The sequence below is a fragment of the Vanessa atalanta genome, chromosome 4 (genome assembly GCF_905147765.1).
Source record: "Vanessa atalanta chromosome 4, ilVanAtal1.2, whole genome shotgun sequence".
In the NCBI taxonomy this organism is placed as follows: Eukaryota; Metazoa; Arthropoda; class Insecta; order Lepidoptera; family Nymphalidae; genus Vanessa; species Vanessa atalanta.
The window spans coordinates 11,867,549-11,886,745 of record NC_061874.1 but is presented as its reverse complement, the minus strand read 5'-3'; the positions used below and the strand labels follow the sequence as shown (position 1 = coordinate 11,886,745).

Genomic DNA, 19,197 nt, shown 5'->3' with positions numbered 1-19,197 from the left:
TATATTATGTAAATAGGTAATAATTATACATTTTGTTTTACCTTGTATTATCGGGATGTTCCCGTTGCTAATTTATTCGATCATCAAGGACACTTACGTGGACACTTTTATTATTAACTAGAACAGGCAACGACACAATAAATGCTTTACAAACATATGCTCAACTATTTTATTCAAGTATAATAACTAATAAGTATGAAAATCAAATTATAAAAATAACCAATAATAAATAATATAATTATTTTTAATTGCATTAAGTTTATTTAAATTAATATATGTGTTTTATAGCGATTAAGAGCGATAAAACTTTTTTTACCAAAATAAAAAACTAATTATAAATCAGTTTGTCTATTACGTTAATCCGTATTGAGGGGTTGCAGTAATTGGGGGGAAAAGAAAAGCTTTGTGTTAGGTAGATGATCTGACATTCGGCGCGGAAATGGAGCGCGAGCGACGGCGAGATTGCTTTTAAATCACGTTATGCGCTCGATGCACGCCGACGCAGTCAGCCGACCGACCTGTCTGGGGACTTGGAAATACATAGATAGATCATTACTTTATATTATACATTTTTATTTTCAAATTTACTAAATAAGATAATCAAAAAGTACTGCAATATCGGTACATCTATGTACATTGTAGGTATTACAAAATCTACATCACAAAATTTACTATTTTGATTATCATTGTATAAAAATTTGAAATAATGTCTGTAGATAAAACTCTTTTATTTTAATTTTAACTTATGCTTTGTAAACCTAAACCTATCTCTACTAAACTTGGAATGATATTGTAATCTATGACGAATAATATCAATGGTAGCTGTAGGCGCCGATGCCAGGAACTCACGCAGCCACCACGCGTCGCATTCCCAATTCCGCCGCGGTCCGAGGATGTAGCCGTGTCATTGCATTGTATTCTAATATCGGGACGCCATTGAAATACACGTCCTCAACAGGTCAGAGATGTGTGAATGAACTCGCAATGACAGAGAGGTATACTTAATTGTGATACGATTTGATTGTACGCACTGACATCATCTCTTAATGGGTATAGACATTTTTTATTTATTTATTTTTATTTTTGAATAATGTCAATCGGTTTACCTTAAAAAATATATGTTTTCGACTATAGGTCGTACACAGTAAAAATATAACTTACTTGGTCACTCAGTTGGCTACTTTACACTCTGGTTTACTCTACCAACTCTCTTTCTACTTACTCTAAAATGTGTAATATTTGTTTGGCTGTAGTATATACATATATGAGTAATGTAGTCACATTTCCAGATATGCATATTGATATAGAAGTGATAAACCTATTGTAGTCATGTACAAGTACCTACGTGTGTATCGAAGCTTCCGCAGTCTTGTATCGTTTCGATTAATCTGGAGTTATTCGATTGAATGAGTAAATTCCATTCCGAAGGCGGTTGTATCCGTCGAATATCGGCGCGGCCGATGCGAGACAAAGCGCTCTGGGATTCGTCTATTTCCTGCCCAGACGAAAGGAAGCGCGTTGCAACATCTTCGTTACTAACATTGCAGACTGGCTTGACGAAACGCGATAGATACCGATTTCAGAAATTGTCTAAACGATTTCACTTCGCTTTGAATAAGTTGGCTTTTCGAGCCAGATATTCTTGATTAAATTATAAAAGTCTTTACAAACTTTAAGCATAATGTCATAAAGTTATTTATTTTAATTATTTATGTGATGATGATTTCTTATCTTTATTTATTTTAAAAATTCAAATGCTGGAGATGACATATTACGTTTCTACTAAAATTGTAATCATTCATTCTCTAAATTTTGCCGACGTTGATTAGATTGTAGCGAAATTTTGCCTTTGCTTGTAGCGAGGAAGTAGACGTTTTGAAATTTCCGCCGACGAGGACATGTTTGCTGGAGCTGTGTTTTGATCGGCTAAACTATCTCGTTTAACGGCGATGCTGTGATACAAGAAGGAAATTGACTTTCTGAAATCTACCTGAGATACGTACTTGTACAGTTATCTAGGTGTTTTGATTAAGGCAGTTCACACGAATATTAGGTTTTTAATTTACAATTTACTTGTTTTAGCTCTCCCCTTTCCATAAAACTGCCGCTTCCTACCACGGAATAAGTCTCCGTAATCTCAAACATGCAATTTGAAAAGAAACATCGCATAAAATTCAATCGAACTAACGTTTGGCAGAACGTCACGCAGGGTGCGCCTACTAACCTATTTTTTATATATTTATTCAAAGCGACCGTATCTCAATGAGATAAGGATTAAAATCCCATGCCAATCGGCATAGTATAACCCTGTAACTCCGCGTAATGAAGTGTAAGGCAGTCGCCTCGCTACGGACGAACTGCGTTACTCAATCCCATGAATATAAAAGCGTATAAATAAATAGCAGATGCGCGAAAAACTCACCCCGACGATAACCGTCAGACACTTAGCATAATAATCACGGGGTGGAAGGAGGGAGCATACTAAAGAGGGGGTCGCCTCCCTCGCCCTGACACGATTCTCACGCGAAGCGACTTCCTTTCCAGCTAATGAATGGGCACCGACGTAAATATGACGCCGGTGACATAACTCGATATAAAACAAAGTCTGCAAACCGTTTCGTGTGACATTGTTATAAGCGCAAACTTTTAACGTTGTGGCATGCGAATAAATAAGATCGTGAGGTACAAAAAGTTGGATTATAAGGTTGACTGATTATGTCATACACCTAATTACTTTTTGTGGTATTCAATGAAGATATTTAATAAATTAACATTAACTTATTTTAATTCCAAATATAAAAATATATATATTTATGGATATTATAATATTTATGGGTCAGAAACGTATAATATATAAATATTAAGATATATAATATGCATATTTTAAATTATTCTAATATAATAAGTAAAATACTGATTTCATTACGAAGTATAAAATCTTGCTTCTTTTTACCAGTAAGTGAGTATCTGTGCAAAAATACATGCATACGTTTTTTTGTATTGTCGCGATGCCAATAATACTGAATGTCGTCGATTGAAAGTCCTATCCTACCGTAATTTCAGATAATCACAATATTGTTCTTATTATGAACTTGCAACATTTTTTTTCATATATTTCAATATAAACACTTATGATTGATGCTTTATTGTTTTATATATTATAGGATTACAGTCTGTTTTTCAGTGTGTGTAACCCGATGCTAAGATTGGTTGTTTAGCATATAACATTAATATTTTTCTTATTATTATAAATTTTATGCAAATAGTATTTAAACGTTAAACACTTATTAAGGTTAATATTTGAAATTTGTAACGAAAAAATTACAATACTAAAAATGTATATTTAAATTATAGCTTGAATACACATTTGTCATTTATCCTCGCAACTAAACCCCAAGCGAACTTTGCCAAGGATTAGAATCCCCAGGCAATCTCTGCGAGGTGATCAATTTCCAGTACAAAAAGACATAATATTACATTCTAAAATCGACCCCCGAGATCTCGCTGGCTTAATTAGTGTGCCTTTTATTAACTTTTTGTTCAAGATTCGTTTTGCTTTAAAAGATCTATCGATCAATGAGTGTTACTATTTGTTATTTCTTTTCTCATGCATAAAATCTTACGTTATATTTACTATAATAAGCTATCATATTACGACATATCGGTATATGGTGGACGTATAATGAAACATGACACTGATTTATGTGACAATTTAAAGTCGTAATAAGGAATCATATAGCTAAATCTGTGTGTGTTTTTCGTTTTCTCAATGTTTTTTTTTATTCAATTTAGACGGGGTAAATAGTTAATGCCGTAGGGTAAGCGACATGTGCGCTTGACGTATCATTTGCTCTTTTGTACGCCCACTCATTATTGGGCGTCGGGCGGCGGACGGCGGGCGGGCAGTAGGCCGTGACCGAGGGGCGATTGATGCGATTTAGTGCATCTGATGTGCTTTGATGAGAAAATTATTAATATGGATTGGGTGAAAAGAATGTTGTTAAAATTAAAGATTTTTTTTAACACATCTTACGTAAAGAAATATTTCACATTTAAAAATACTAATGTAAATGATATTTTATAATAGTACGCAGTGTTTCAGATTATACAGATAGTATGGTGACACTACATCTTATTTTCCGTTCTTGGTAATCTCAAGATAGCTGAGCGTGTAATGACGTTAGGCTTGTGATTAATTATATTCCTTGTTACGTAAACCTATGAACGAACAGTGACGTTGCTTTAGACGGGAGATTCCGATAACGCCAATGAGAAATACCAACTGACGGTTTAATGACGGCTTTTCTATGAATCATTTTATTTGCGATAGCAAATTTACGTAACGTCGGCATTTACTATAGGATTAAAATAATCACATTTTACCGTGTACATTAGACGTGGAAGGTTTATTATGTTTTAGTGATTTTATTGGAATCAGAATCAACAATAACTTAGCACAGCTGTGGACTGCGGTAGTGACTTTTGTCGTAATATTAATACTCCGCTAATATTGGATATATTTAACAAGTAACATGTAAGTCAGTATTTTTTTCAATCGAAATAATTGATATTTATTATAATAATGACGTTTCGTGTTGGTTTCGTTTGGTTGGTTGGTGATAACTGATTTGGGGTAAATTTAATTTTTGCCAGTTCGAAATAAAAAGTGTTTACACGAGTGTTAATTTGTTTAACGATAAGATCAACCGCGCCCCCTTCACGCTCGCCTAGCGTCGTACATTACCGGTTAACCTAAATTATGAGTCTATATCTTTGTACTTATAAACATCACAATAACTCGCTTAGATTAAGGACTGCGTCAAGCCACCTTTTAGTAAAAAGTCTAGCGCATGTTGCCTCGATATTGGACCAGTACATGTCATCTTATTCAAATACATTAAACGATGTTCACGTGTACCGGCAAGGCGTGCGAACACACAGATATTATTATATACACGTGAGTTCTGGATTCCGAGAAGTCTTTTAATATTATAGATAATATTTTGATATTCCTCTACACGTACAATAATATTGATATATTATGATCTATACCTCATATAACAATATTTCCCAGACACATAAGAATACCTGTCGAGCCGGCTTTGATTAATGATGCAGTTGAAGAGAACTTACGTGACCTATGGTGGAATTACATTGGACCCAATCATGGAACCAGTTTGAGATTCGTTTCTATTTAAAATTCCACATTTATTAGTCTCATTAAATTGATTTTTGTTTGCATTGTAATTGAGTTTTTCGGATAAAATCAAACGGAATATTCGATATATATATCACAAAATTTCTTCAAAAGATTTTTATTATAGCAATAATATTAAAGTTATTGCATATAAATCATATGAAGAATATATTCACCCAAAATTGCACCTTTCCACAGCTCCAATATTAGAATTCATAAATAGTCTGTATAAATTTTAACCAAAATAACGTATGTACCTATAAAGGTGACACATATTTTCTTATAAATAATATATTTTCGACGAATGTAAATGTGAAAGACAAGCCGATGCATTGAGAAGTGTCTGCCAAGATTACAATGTTAGTGGCGCGGGTCGACGGCCGAAATCGGCGCGGGCGCGACCTTGCAACACAGACTCACCTACATACGGCGCCCACTTTTGCTTTCGACTCGCAAAAAATTTAAGCGGATCGTCCCGACCGTCAGATAAACAGCGCTACGCAGCCAATATTGTTACATCTTTTCCGAAGTTAATTCTATTTTCTGGTGGTGTCTAGCTTAAGCTATTTATTATTTGATTATTACACTGCAACTAACGAATGTGAATCTCTATAGTTCTCTTCTTTAGTTGATGTTTTTTTCTGTTACTTATTTTTGTTTAAAATATTTGGATGGAGATTAGTGATATTACCCAATTTATTGGCTCCAATAAACTGGTCTTATTACCTATCAATGTATACGTGATAACGAAATAATATATCTTAACCATTGTTATTACTAGGATCTAATATTTTTTTCACCCTTAAGTATCAAGTACTTAATACCAAAAATATCAGAAACCTGTTTCTGCCTTTTTTAAAAGGGAACATTGTTCACATTTTCTTTTAATTAATTTGAAGGAAATTGGACGACTTCTCAAAGTTCAGGATTAAAGATCCTTCAAAAATAATCATATTTTCCCCTTTCTAGAATAATGGTACGTGCTTTTAAAAATAGATATTAAAAAATTAGGTCAATTAGGGACAAAGCTTCTCTAAAAGTGAGAGAAAAAGAAGGGGAATACGAAAGTCCTGTGCGCGTCGCTGGGCGAAGGGCGAGGGTGCACCCTTGACGACTCGGGCAACACCCTACATGAATGTACACAAAAATCTAAAGATAATCTAATATGACTCTTCAAAGGAAAAAAGACTTTAAGTTCATATAATAAACCGCAGTTACCTAAACTAAATTGCAATGCATTGAAATTTTATTAATGAAAAATTGACTTGCGAAATAATAACAGCCGAGAGAGATTCAAGAGTTAATAATACAATGTATAAGGATAATAATTTTCGCAATTTATTTTAAAAAAATATATTCTGTTCGTATTTATAAAGCTAAATTGACGCTGTCAACTACTGTGTTCTTTTTTTAGTCGCATCGAGCGAGCGCTTTGTTACAAACTTATTTAAAATCTCAGCTATGAAGTTATTTCTTCATTTGTCACAGCCTACGGCGTAGAATTACGTGCGGTGAATGTCATACGCCGAAAATAATAATTCTAATGCGCATCGGACGGTCGGTCAGTGCAGCGACGCGTCTCGTTGCGTCACTGCACTGGACCGTCAGGGCATTGCACCTTACATCGCTCTCGGTCGTCGAGCGACACATGCCGTCCCGTTTCCTCCTTTACTTGCTCTATCCTCGCGTGTGATCGATTGCAAGCAATCAACAGCTGATTGTCATAAAATTAAAAAATGTAAATCAAACGAGTTATTCTTTTTACAAAATAATCTTATTACGTGTATACAACGTAGGCTTACGTCAAATATGCTCCAACCAGAATGTCAATTGATTTAATTATTCTATTATTTTTCAGTGGAGTGGCGGTGCTAAGTCCTACGGAAAGCAGCGGCTGCAGCGGTAGCGACATCACTGAGCCGCGTTCGCCGCGAAGCCCCGAGTCGGCCTGCAGCACGAGCGAAGAGAGCGCTGGCGCGCGCATGCCACCTTGGGCGAGCGATCCGGCGCCGCCGGGACCGCGACGCCTCGCGGCTCAACCCGCGCCCCTCCGTCGGCCAAACCCACCCATTCATCGCCGCATAACAGAGTACTTCAATCATAAAATGAAGCCACAGAACGGCGTCAAGCGTGATAGTAATTCAATTAACAACAATGACACCAAGAAAAAGTGCCTACCTAAAAATGGCGTCACGCATGATCTCGAAAAATATATTTCGTATTTATCACAAACGTTAAGTCCGAAAGTTCTCCTTGATGAAACACAGAGAAAGCCAATTAGCCAAACCACAGCAAACTGCTCTAAAAATGATTTTCTAAAAACATCATCTAATATGCATGTTAATGGCATTAAAGAAAGTATAAGAGCTAAGGAAACACATAAAATGAATGGCTTTATGGAAGCTCGACACGGGATGGAAGCGTTTAATAAAGAAAGGAACTCAGGAAGCTTTTTTAACGCAGATAGCAAAAAACATAAAACTACTCAAGGCCCAACCGTCAATGTTATGGCGAATATGAATAAAGCAAAAGTTGCAATTCCAGCTTCGAGCGATATAGTAGGACTACGTATTGCTCCTGCCACGTCTATGAACCAATCACCAAAAAAACAAACTGTAAAACCAGACTCAACTAAACTGAATGGGATCGTCAGCTCTACTACCAAATTAGATAGTAGAATGAATGGAGTCACGTGTGGTTCAAACAACTTAAATCTGGTAAATAAAACTTCAACAAAGAAGGAGCCTTTGAGAAAAAATACACAAACTTCTAAGAGGACGAACCGTAAATCATCGGCTTGTATTGCAAATAGTAAAAACTTAACTTGGTCTAAAGCTAATAATCTGAAACACGTTCAGCTTCAGAAACAAAATTGTACAAATTTATTACAAAATTCTCCCGTTAAAAATGTTCCTGGTGAAGCGAATACAGCACCAAAGATGAATGTTCCAAACGGTGTCCGACAAGTTTCTATGACAGTTAACGGGAGTCTGGGTAATTTAAATGTGCCTGTAGCTAATTTGCAAAATTGCCATCAAATAAATATTCCACAGCCTTGCAATGGCACAGTACAATCACCTAATTTAGCTTCATTCGTTGCTGTTCCTCAAAACGTCATGCTTACTACGTTACGGATACCACAAAATGGGCTACCATCACAGACGTTGAACCAACAAGGTAATATAGCTACTTTTAACCGAACTAATGTCAATGTGACAAGTCCGAATAAATTAAACGGTCAATACGTTTTTCCGCTTGTGCAGAATATCAACGGAACTGTGGTCCAAATACCGAATATAATGGCGAAAATGCCCAATTTTGTGCTACCGCAAAATCCTCAGATAACAACACAAAGACCAGATCAGCATCATCAGCATCTAACGAATCAACAGGCTGCGCAAATTCTCATAAATGGTACCTTACTAAAACTTGCAAATACGATACCTCCTACGTATACAACTGCTAATAAATCTGGCCCTGCCACTAGTCAGTCTATACCAGTAATGAATAAAAATGTCACAGGATTACAAGCTGTTGGGATGACAGTTCAACCTAAACAAAATTTTACTGTCAATCTAAGCCACTCAGTTTTAGTACCTCAACCTGGATTCATTGTTACTTCAGTGCCAAATATGAATGTCAAAGAGACGTGGAGTTATACGAGTACAAACTCTGCACCTTCACAAACATCGTCTTCTAATCCAATAGTACATCACCCTTCCTTGGTTACTAACTATACCGCTCAAACATTACACTCGAGTAGTATACCTATAGCGCCCGTTAAACCGCCCGACAACCCGATACAAGGTACAGAACCACCAAGCAGTACCGTAAAGGAATCTGAAATAAGCGAACTAACAAACCAAAAGTGTGATATACCTTGGCTGTCTAAAACTGTTAATAATAACATATTTCCACTAGATTCTAATAAAATATCTTCGAGGCCTTTTGCACAAGTTAGTAGTTGTTCAGCTAATCTTGAAGAGCTTGCAACAGTATCGAAAGTAGAGAAAAGGATTGACATTCTGAATAATGCATCTAAAGAGGACATGGTTGAAGAATTAAGAAAAGTAGAAGCAGTTGCAAGAAGAGAGGAGACACTTTTTACTCAAATAACCGTTCTAAAAGACGTTTCATCGAATGTTCAAAATACTCTGTTAGAAGCTAATTTTTGTAGTGCTACCACAGAGTCATCAGAATCAGGGATAGGAACTGATAAGTCCGTTGCTTCCCCAAGTGATTCGCAAACTAGTAAGGAGTGTGATGACGATTCTTCGTTATCTCTTAGTGTCAGCGTGAGCTCAGTTGAAGCAACAAGTAGCCAGAAAAGTCCGATTTTAAAGCAACCTAAAATACTGCGATTTCCACCAAGAAGTCTTATAAAGCCTGAAAGTAACAAAAGGAAGTCTAGTACAGATACGACAAATACGACGGTTTGTCTATGGGAAAATTGCAAAATGGAATTAGAGAGCGATACGGATCTTTTAGAGCATTTACAGGTTGGTGTGATAAAACCGATACATATAATTGACGATTGACTTTGCACAATATAAAAATCTAAATTCACTTTTAAACCTTATCTATTTTGCAGTCTGTCCACGTGGAGTCACAAGCGGGCAGAGAAAATTACGTATGTTTGTGGGAGCAGTGTAAAGTTCGAGGCAAGCCATCGTGTTCGAGGCTGTGGCTGGAGCGACATACGTTATCCCACGGCGGCAATAAGCCCTTCAAGTGCATCGTCGATGGCTGTGACAGAAGATTCTCCACGCAGGTACAATTACGTTCTTTGTTTCGCTCACTTATTGATTATAGGAATCATGATGCACATCGCCAAAACGAATCCACAATAACGCCATCGCTTCTAAGGGTCGAATGAGTTATTGTCTATATCGTTTTGACGGTTTTGATATTTTGGTTTTTACAATTAAGTTCCCACAGTGAGCTGTTAATGTAAATATTTTCGCATTTACCTAAATAAGATTGGGAGTTGTCACTGATATTCTGTCTTCGCTCTGTGCTTTTTTCTGTAATTCTTCAATCGTTTATTTCATAGCTTTCAACGGTATTTTGAAATAACTTCGAATTATGGAAACAGGCATTTTTGTTTATATAAATTTATGGTTTAGAAATTAGTTCTCTTCAAATCAATTCCAGTCATCAGCAATCGGATCATATTCCTCGTATGATAAAAGAGTGATAATTCAGACAACTTCTTCAAATTTTTTTACATCCTTCGCAAAGTAGATATTTTTGAGAAAGTTCATTGTATTGTTACGTGATTCAATTACTGATTGATCACGTGGCATATCACCTTCATTTATTTAAAGAATTTGTAGAACAAGTTATCTGACTTTCAATTTTTATAATTCATTATGGTACTACTTTAATTGGCAGTATTAGTTTTGTCGTCTCTATTCGATGGTTTGTAGCGTGATGGTGCCACAGGTGGTTCTTGATTTGAGGAGCTAAAACTATTTATATCGTCTAAATTGATTGCAGGAAGATAAATTTGTGTTATGTTTTCTGTTCTAAGGATTAAGAAGAAACCAACGAGAATACCACAACAATTCTACACGTCTTAAGAATTTTATTTTTTATCACAAAATAGATTTTGTACGATTAAATATGGAGAAAGCTAATATATTTTATTCGGTAAATTTAGGTGAAAGGAGTTTAAAATTTTCAGTTGTTAGTTCTTTCCAAATATAGTCAAAACTACAGAACGGGTTGTGAATTATCGTTCATCAAAGTCTATCGTCTTACTTTTCGACCGATTATTTTTGTTTTTTTCACATCGAGAGGATGCTATGATGTCTTGGATGCAGTACGCAACAAGACGACCGAAACAAGTATTGTGTTAGGCTTAAAAAATGTAGTCATTGAGAGGTTATACGTATCTAGATAGTAAAAAAATTTAAAGTGCACCTTGTATGTTTGTAATATTATTTAGCCTTGTTAATTCAAACTTTGAAATGTGCAGGTAACATGTGTCTGAAAAACTTATGATATTTGTCCCAAAAATAAAGTTTATAGAAAAAAATATTTGATATGTATAACTCATCAATGAAGTTCCAAAAATGGGTAAACCCATTAAATTCAGTTTACACCATGTGTAACTTTAATGGTATAAATTTACAGATATTGCTGGAACGTCACGTGAACAACCACTTCAACGAAACATCGCCCAACACCGGCAGCGGGAAAAAAGCAACGGACAGCTCCTCGAAACTAATACGACGCAATGGAAAGAAATTGCGATATCGAAGACAGCCTTGGTCTGGTAAGTTTCTAAAATGTTTACAAAAAAACATTTTTATAAACTTTCGAAGAAAAGACCTCTTTCGGAGAAAATAAAATAATTACGGCTGACATCAACAATACAATGTAATAAAAGTAACGCATAGAAGTTTCTGGAAAATGTGAAATATATTCTATATGTATACATCTAGTGAGTTTCTTTGCCGCCTCTCGTTCTCCGGTCTCTCCTCGCGAACCGCTCGTAGATTCGCCAGGAAACAGCGACGTTTACAAGTGTACACGTACTGAATTCCAGCGCGCATGTTCGACTTCTTCGACGCGGGCATGATGGAGGGCCTGGCGTGGCGCCTGTCGCGCAGCACGCGCTGGCGGCTGGGCGGCGCGTGCCCGCTGCGCGAGCCGGCCGGCCGCCACACGCTCACGCTGCACGCCGCGCTGGCCGCCACGCGCTACAACGCGGCCGAGGCGCGGCGCGAGGCGCTCGTCACCTACTACCCGCCGCACGTGTGAGTACCGCCGCGCCCGCACGGGTCGTGTCCTCGCCGGACTCTTGAGACTTTCGAAGGATGATTACGAATTGCTACTTAATGGACTAAGATAAATTCTGAATTTTAAAATCGATATTCGACGTGACTATTTTGAACAGATTTAAATCGCATGTGTTCGTTATTTTTAACATCCCGCTAGTCTCTATTAATACTCTCTCGACGTCGGTCGAGATGCCACAGTACAGGAACAGTCGGTGGTAGTTGAAAATAATACTTTTTATTTTTGACAGAAAATTGTGACCTCAACTATCTAGTCTGACCGCGGGGCTCGAGGTCATAATTTCCTGTAATTTAAATCGGTTTAAAATAGTTTTATTCAATGTGTAGTTAATGTAAAAATTATACGAATACCAAATTATTCCTCTTGTTTAAAACATTGTTTTCGTTGAAGATATCTAAGACGTTTAACCTTCAGAATTGCTCACATTCTCGCAATATTATTAAATTGTCACAAATGCCTCCATAACACTTTAATAATATTCGTATCAGTTGAATAGTTCCATTTAGATTCCTAATCTAACTTTCAAAAAAATCTCTCGTTTGTATATCCAGCGATACGACCCGATTGTTTGATAAAATTTAAATTTTTCCAAAAATTACTGAATCCGTTTTACCAAAATCGTAAATTTTACTTAAGCTAAGGTTTATTATTAATGTTTTGATATTGTATATAACGGAATGTGTTTTTCAGGTAAGCATTGCATTTGGAGTATTTAAAAACTATTATTTCAAGTATATAAAGAAGTTTTGCAACGTTTACGATTGGGAGTGTGGTTTTGATTATTTTGCTAAACGACAGGAGTTATTTAAAGAGAAAAAAAAAACAATTTACAGATGCACAAAAGAGATTTAGTTATTTTTGAATATTAAATAATATGAATTGCGTAAATTTACAGCTCGGATTATGTCAGGCTTTAGTAGAAATAATTAAAAAAAAAACAGGTAACGTTCAGGTGGGTCATAAATAGTCAAAATTATTCTTAAATGTAAAGAAAATAAATAGATTAATTGTTTCATCACTCGGTATTAGCGTTTTTAAACTTTTTTACAAACTTTATACTCCTTTAAATTCATTGACATTGTTATTCGTTGGTGTTGGTGCCGATTCTGCTATACAAAATGTCTAATGCCCGGTTAATATATTTAACGAAGTCATTCTTTTAAGTGTTTAAGGAACATTTTTTATAGGAACTCTTTTGAATTACGCCTAATTCTACGATTCATAAGTAAAACGAGCTATTTCATGAATATAGTAACCGGGAATTAGATAATTTTACTAACGTTAAAATATATCTTGTTCTATATCTCTTGTTTTTTTAGCTATTCCTTTAACCCTGGACGTAACCAGGGTTAAAGGAATAGCAAGTACTGTTAAATTAGTTCAGTGATCTTGTGCAACAGAATCTGCACCAATAACATTAGATATACATTTCGTGTATTCATTTTCTAGAATTCATTCTTGTTGATTTTCTTTATATGTTTAAGTTTAATTTTAGAGGATTTTATGCACTTAAAATTAATCCAATTTATTTGACGATTAAAATACTTTTACAACTGTTAACGTCAAATTATACAATTGGCGCACTTCGACTTCGTCTTTTCCTGTACCTTATGAATATGACCTCATCCAGATTTCAGGTGTTCTGTAACATGTCAGATAATATTACAATCAGTTCAGTAGTTCATTCGTGGTAATAAGCAAGTAGACAGAGAGTTTCTACCGCATTTATATTAGTCTGATTAATTATTTGTGCAAATGATCTTCGTACCTCGTATACAACTTTGACTAATCAGCTTAATGTAGGGATCAAGTGCATTTAAATCAATCGTGATCAAATTTATGAAATAATTAATATATATGAAGCGGGCTGAAATGTATGCAACTGATCCTCAACACTTATGTTGCTTCTTTACGGCTTTATAGGATCAAAAGTATGTTTTTTATTTATGAGGTAATGAGTTGAAACTCGTATAAAAAAACATGTAATTGATCCTTTTGTGGTTTATGACCGCGCTGTGCATGCTAAATGTCGACACCGTCGTTTATACGTAGCCACACAGAAGCAATGTGGATAAAGTTGCTAGCATTTTAAATTGAACGATTGGCTAAGTTAAAGAGAAATCTATTTTCAATTAAATTTAAATTGTAACTTCAATTATAAATCACTCGTTGCTAGCAATTTAAAGGGTTGCCTGCCCCCTATTGATTAGTATCACGGTTGTGTCATGTAACAGCTTGGAATTTAGTCGTGGCAACTCTAAAACAACTAATTTTTATAGCGCATAGGGGCTGTTTCCTTTTTAAGTTTCGCTACTATAATCGCAGCTTGCATGATCACCTTCACCATTACCACTAGTCGTACAATACTCATCTCCATGGGCTCGCAACCCATCGATCGAACCGCGAGACTGCCAAACACACTCCCAGAGGTCGATTCAAAGAGAGGCCGACCTCGCCGAAGCGCGTCGCTCCCAGACGGCGACCGCGCCGCGTGTTTGCTCGCAGTCGCATTCTGTGTGGCTCGGCCGCCCGCCCGCGCTGACCGGCCGTCGCGTTTCAGGCTCGAGGACGAGTGGGTGCCGGAGCACGAGGTGCAGCGCGTGAAGCGCGTGGAGATATCGTCGCTGCCGGCGCACACCAAGGTGCAGCTGTACGAGCAGTTCTGCCGCTCGTACCGCGCCGCGCCGTCGCCGCCCCCCGCGCGCCGCGCGCCCGCCGCGCCCGTGCGCCTGCTGCCCGCGCGCCACTGCACGTCGGCGCGCCTGCTCAGCAACCTCATCGCCAAGCAGCGGCGCGAGCGCAGCGACTGCAGCGCCACCAACCTGCCCATGCGCCTCGACGACGACGAGCGCGCCGCGCGCGCGCCCAGCGGCGCCCGCAAGCGCAAGCTGGGCCGCCCCTACGGCGCCAACGCCTTCTCGCCCTGCGGCCGGTAGGGCGCCGGGCGGCCGAAGTCTGAGTAGTCTAAGTTAGGTTAGGACGTGGACGACCAGCATCACTGCCAAGTGTAAATAGTTAGTATCGTAATGTCGGATCGTAAGTATTTTATTTTCGGGGCTTGGATGTTTTTGATTTCGAATCGAAGTTCGGGGCGACGCTTCCGCTTCCCGAGGTGCCAACTTTACAAGGTCATCGATGTTCGGTTAAGCTCGATCGAGTATCACCAAGTGCCTCTACGTAGCGCATCGTACCGTAGCCGTGTTCAATTTATATCAGGTTTACCCGTAGTCATATCAACTCGCAGATAGTTTTAGGGTTCCATTTTGATGACGTTTTTAATCGTGTTCAGCAAATGAGATTCCTTTTTTCTATTCGACAGAGTCGCCAGCTGTCTGACGTTAACTCGGTGCCGCCTCACATTCGAATACTCGTACGTTGATCGTGTTCACATCTAAGACTTTTCTATTAAGGTCTTTTGACTAAAAATATTTTAAATGTTCGTTGTGTATCCGAGTGTGACGCGACAGTCATTCCACTGCCATCGATGTTGTGTTTAGTTTAATAATATACGAACTTTGCATCGACGATTTTACCGTTAGCAATAAAATATTTGTGATAAGAATAGATAATTGACAGATATTATTTTCCGCGCACAAGTTTTTTAGCAGTTTTGTAAAAGTAATTATTGAGTAATAATCTAGACATGTTAGTCTAAGGGTGTGGGTTCAAAGAAGCGATCCGAATAGTGCTGATAAGTTCAAAGCATTTAAATGGCAATAATGATGTATTTTTTATCATATTATAAAAATAATTTTACGCAACGATTTATTGTATTTTTTTTTAATTCGGACAATTTTATGATTTCTGACATAATTAGATACAATAAGAATTTAATGACATGAAATTTGTTACTTTAATCGCCTTACAATTTATAATATGACACTGAGAAAGAAAGAAAAAATATATAATTTAGTTTAAATTTTTAATACAATTTATTTTATTTTAATAATTATCAAAAAGACAGTAAACAGAACAAATCTCATATTTTTTTCTTTGTTTCCGATATTCATAAATCTTAGAAAATGTTTTGTATCGTATTGGTTGTAAAGCAATTTGTTTTATTCCACTGACGTTCAATTGCATTTTAATAACGAAAAAAAAATCTTTAAACATAGAACATCGCTAGATGTAGAGAGTCAGAACGTGATATATTATAAACACCAATTTACAATGGATGTGTTAACATTAAGCAATAAATAACTTAATTAAATATAATTATTAGTAAAATTGGATAGTCTCCATAAAACAAATTGCTTTAATAATATAGTAATGGCAATGACGAAGTCGATGATTAAATGTCCATAGCAGAATTCGTAGACGGAATTAGATTTTAATCTTTTTGGATGGCCCTATACAGAAGACAATGCCTTTTTAGCCGTAAGGTGTTATACAATTGAATGTTAAATAAAATTAAAAAATATTGTGTTCTGTGCTCACGCGATCTCGCTAGTATTTTTAGTTAGTGCCTGTAGACTAAGTTAGGACGAATTGTGTGCACGCGGGACGGGGCGTGTATCGCCGTCCCTCTCTGACATTTGCTTCAGCAATATGTACGAGGGGGACAGGTATATCGTTCTAGGTTCATTTTGTTAGTGTAGCGCCTTCTAGCGTTATGTGTAAATTGAATGGAGCCGGCGTGATGTTAAGAGGTGTACTATATTGAATGTCGTCGGTATGTTTGAGGTACTTCACTATTTGGTTTGATAAAATTCTTGTGGTGGATTTTATACTTTTTATCTCTTAAGTCTCAGGCGTTTTAGTACTGAAAATAAATCGAATGATTAATAAATAATTGAATAGTAAAGTACTTCATAACAATCCGACTTGTAAATGAATTTGTAAAGTCGATGTAATCTAATAGAAAAATGTAACTTGAGTACGTTCGGTATTGCAGAAGTGAGCCGACCTCGTCCCAACCGGCGAGTGAGACGGCAGTATGCAATTCTGAACTTATTCCTAGTAGGTATGGACCCAAAGAAGTGTTAGGAAAATTTCTCAAAGTAGTCAAGTTGGTGCCTGATTGTCGGTGAGGTTTCGTAATATTACTTACAGATAGATACTATTTGGAATGCTTCCAATGTACTGATTATTTTTTTTATAATAAATTAAAACGAAACTAGACTAATTATTTGTTTCTGCACTGATAGTAGTGCCATATTTTATTGGCTCACTTTTTTAAATTAATTTAATAGTTAAATTTGACACCAAATTCAGTGAGATGAAATTATAGTTATTCCTTTTTGTATCCGTATAATTTTGTGGACTTGATTTGATCTCAAATAAATCGGCAGTGAAAAGGAAATTTTGTATGTACATCTTGGGTGAGGAGACAGGGTCGCAGTTTAGTTAAAATTAACAAAATGTTATATATTTTGTAAAATATCCAAATATCCAAAAGCAACAATTTGAAATCTGAAATGAATCGTCTAAATATATTTTATTTTTAAACGTAGAAATTCGGTAACCCTGGACTCGACGCTGTCTTCTTACACTTCGATGTAGCTCGATCGGTTTATCTTGATACTTTACGACGAAGAGCGTAAACCATTTGGCCTATAAAAGCTTGAGTACAAATATAATTTTTGCTTATATCTTAAGAATCGGCGGTTATTTTAGTGTTTGGAGACATTTTTAAAATTAACTGATAATAATTAATTATCGTTCTTAGATTAGATTAGCCGTTCGAAATGTTAGGCAGAGAAATATTTTGTGATCGTGAACATTGCCGATGATGGCAACTAAATTATATTAAATGAAACATTAATGATATGCGGATAGAAAACGATATATTTTTATCACTGCCACAATAGTCATAGAGGATCGAGTCGTGCGAGAGTTTAGTTCGGCGTATAGGAGGGCGAGTGCCTTCTACTAGACTTGCTCAGCAAAATAAGATGTAATTTAAGTTAAATATAATTTTAATCTCCGCGGCGAAGTTTATCGCTGATTCGATGAACAAAGTATTTTCGGGGAACAAATGTAGTTTTCCTAAACCGACTGTGACTGATTCGCATTTCGTTATAACTCCGGAGTGTCCGATAGCGATGTGAAGGCGTGAACCACATTACGGCTGCGACAACACGCATGTACAAAACGTGTAAAGCTTGACCAGAAACAGATGGCGCCACTAGGCTAATTAGGAACGGGATTGTAGAAAATGGTAGTTGAATTCTCGCGATTTTTGGTCAGGTTTTACGATGATTGTAAATAGTTAAGTAATTTATTGCTAAGTATTATACGGCAGAGGTAATTTGCTTCGCGCCTGGGTGAGGTCGATCCCGGGACGGTCCCGGGGTTCCGGGATCGTGTCGGGGTCGCGGTGATTAGTGTAGCGTTCGCGAGTTGTCTTTCAACATGTTTCCTATATGCGTTGCGTTTATGAATGTTCTCCTTTATTGTAAATGTTTGGAATCCAATAGTACTATGTGGAGCCTGTATCCCGAATAGTGTGCACTACGTATATTCAATTTGTAGATATTTAATTATATATAGTATAATGTTTAACGCATTCTTATTTGCTTTGACCCTGGATGGTGGAATCCGAAAGTTATATTATTTGACCCACGCGGTGGGGTATCTACCTCAATTAATTTATCACACATTTGGGCATAATAATAGTGGATGTTATGTTAATCTCGAACCTTGGAATTCTTTCAATTTAGTAATTGTAAGATTTTTTTTATATACGATGATTTGTCCACATGTCACAAGTACTGTATCTTATATTAAATACATATTGTATGATTGATTATATTGTGTTTTATTAAAGCAAACCTTTTTAAATATATGTATATATAAATATATGTTTTGATTATGAGTTATCTTGTGTTAGCATTGTTGGATATTCAATTGATATAATATTGATAAAGAAATCAAATAAGAGTTATCCAAAGTAATCACAAATAAATAATACAGCTTACTTAATATTTCTATGAGTGGTAATGAATAAGGCTGTATGCGTTGTTGCACTTGACCACGTGTAAAATTCCGTAGTTGTTGATTAAAAAAAAAATACTAAGATGGCTCTTCCTACGTGATTGCTGGATAAATTATAAATGAGTGATTACTACGATTACTGTACTAGGATAGAAGTCATGGGCAATTTGTTATTGTTACGAAAATATATAAAATAGGTATATTTAATTATAAATACAATGTCAATGTTCGTTTCTATGATTCAAGGCTATTGCAAT

At 36.4% G+C, this 19,197-nt stretch overlaps 1 protein-coding gene across 4 annotated transcripts in view; it reads left to right on the top strand.

Moving 5' to 3' along the window:
* The window catches only part of LOC125077926 (zinc finger protein jing), a 131,374-nt gene extending 112,619 nt beyond the window's left edge, over nt 1-18,755 (top strand). For 3 of the 4 annotated variants that reach the window (XM_047690040.1, XM_047690041.1, XM_047690042.1), the window contains 5 exons: nt 7,056-9,696; nt 9,789-9,968; nt 11,336-11,477; nt 11,751-11,961; nt 14,565-18,755. In XM_047690040.1, coding sequence (XP_047545996.1) covers nt 7,056-9,696; nt 9,789-9,968; nt 11,336-11,477; nt 11,751-11,961; nt 14,565-14,940 — 3,550 coding nt within the window. In that variant the 3' untranslated portion in view covers nt 14,941-18,755. Of the gene's footprint in view, nt 1-4,403; nt 4,535-7,055; nt 9,697-9,788; nt 9,969-11,335; nt 11,478-11,750; nt 11,962-14,564 lie in introns of those variants that run through there. The other variant, XM_047690043.1, reaches the window with a different exon arrangement.
* Nucleotides 18,756-19,197: the final 442 nt, after the last annotated feature.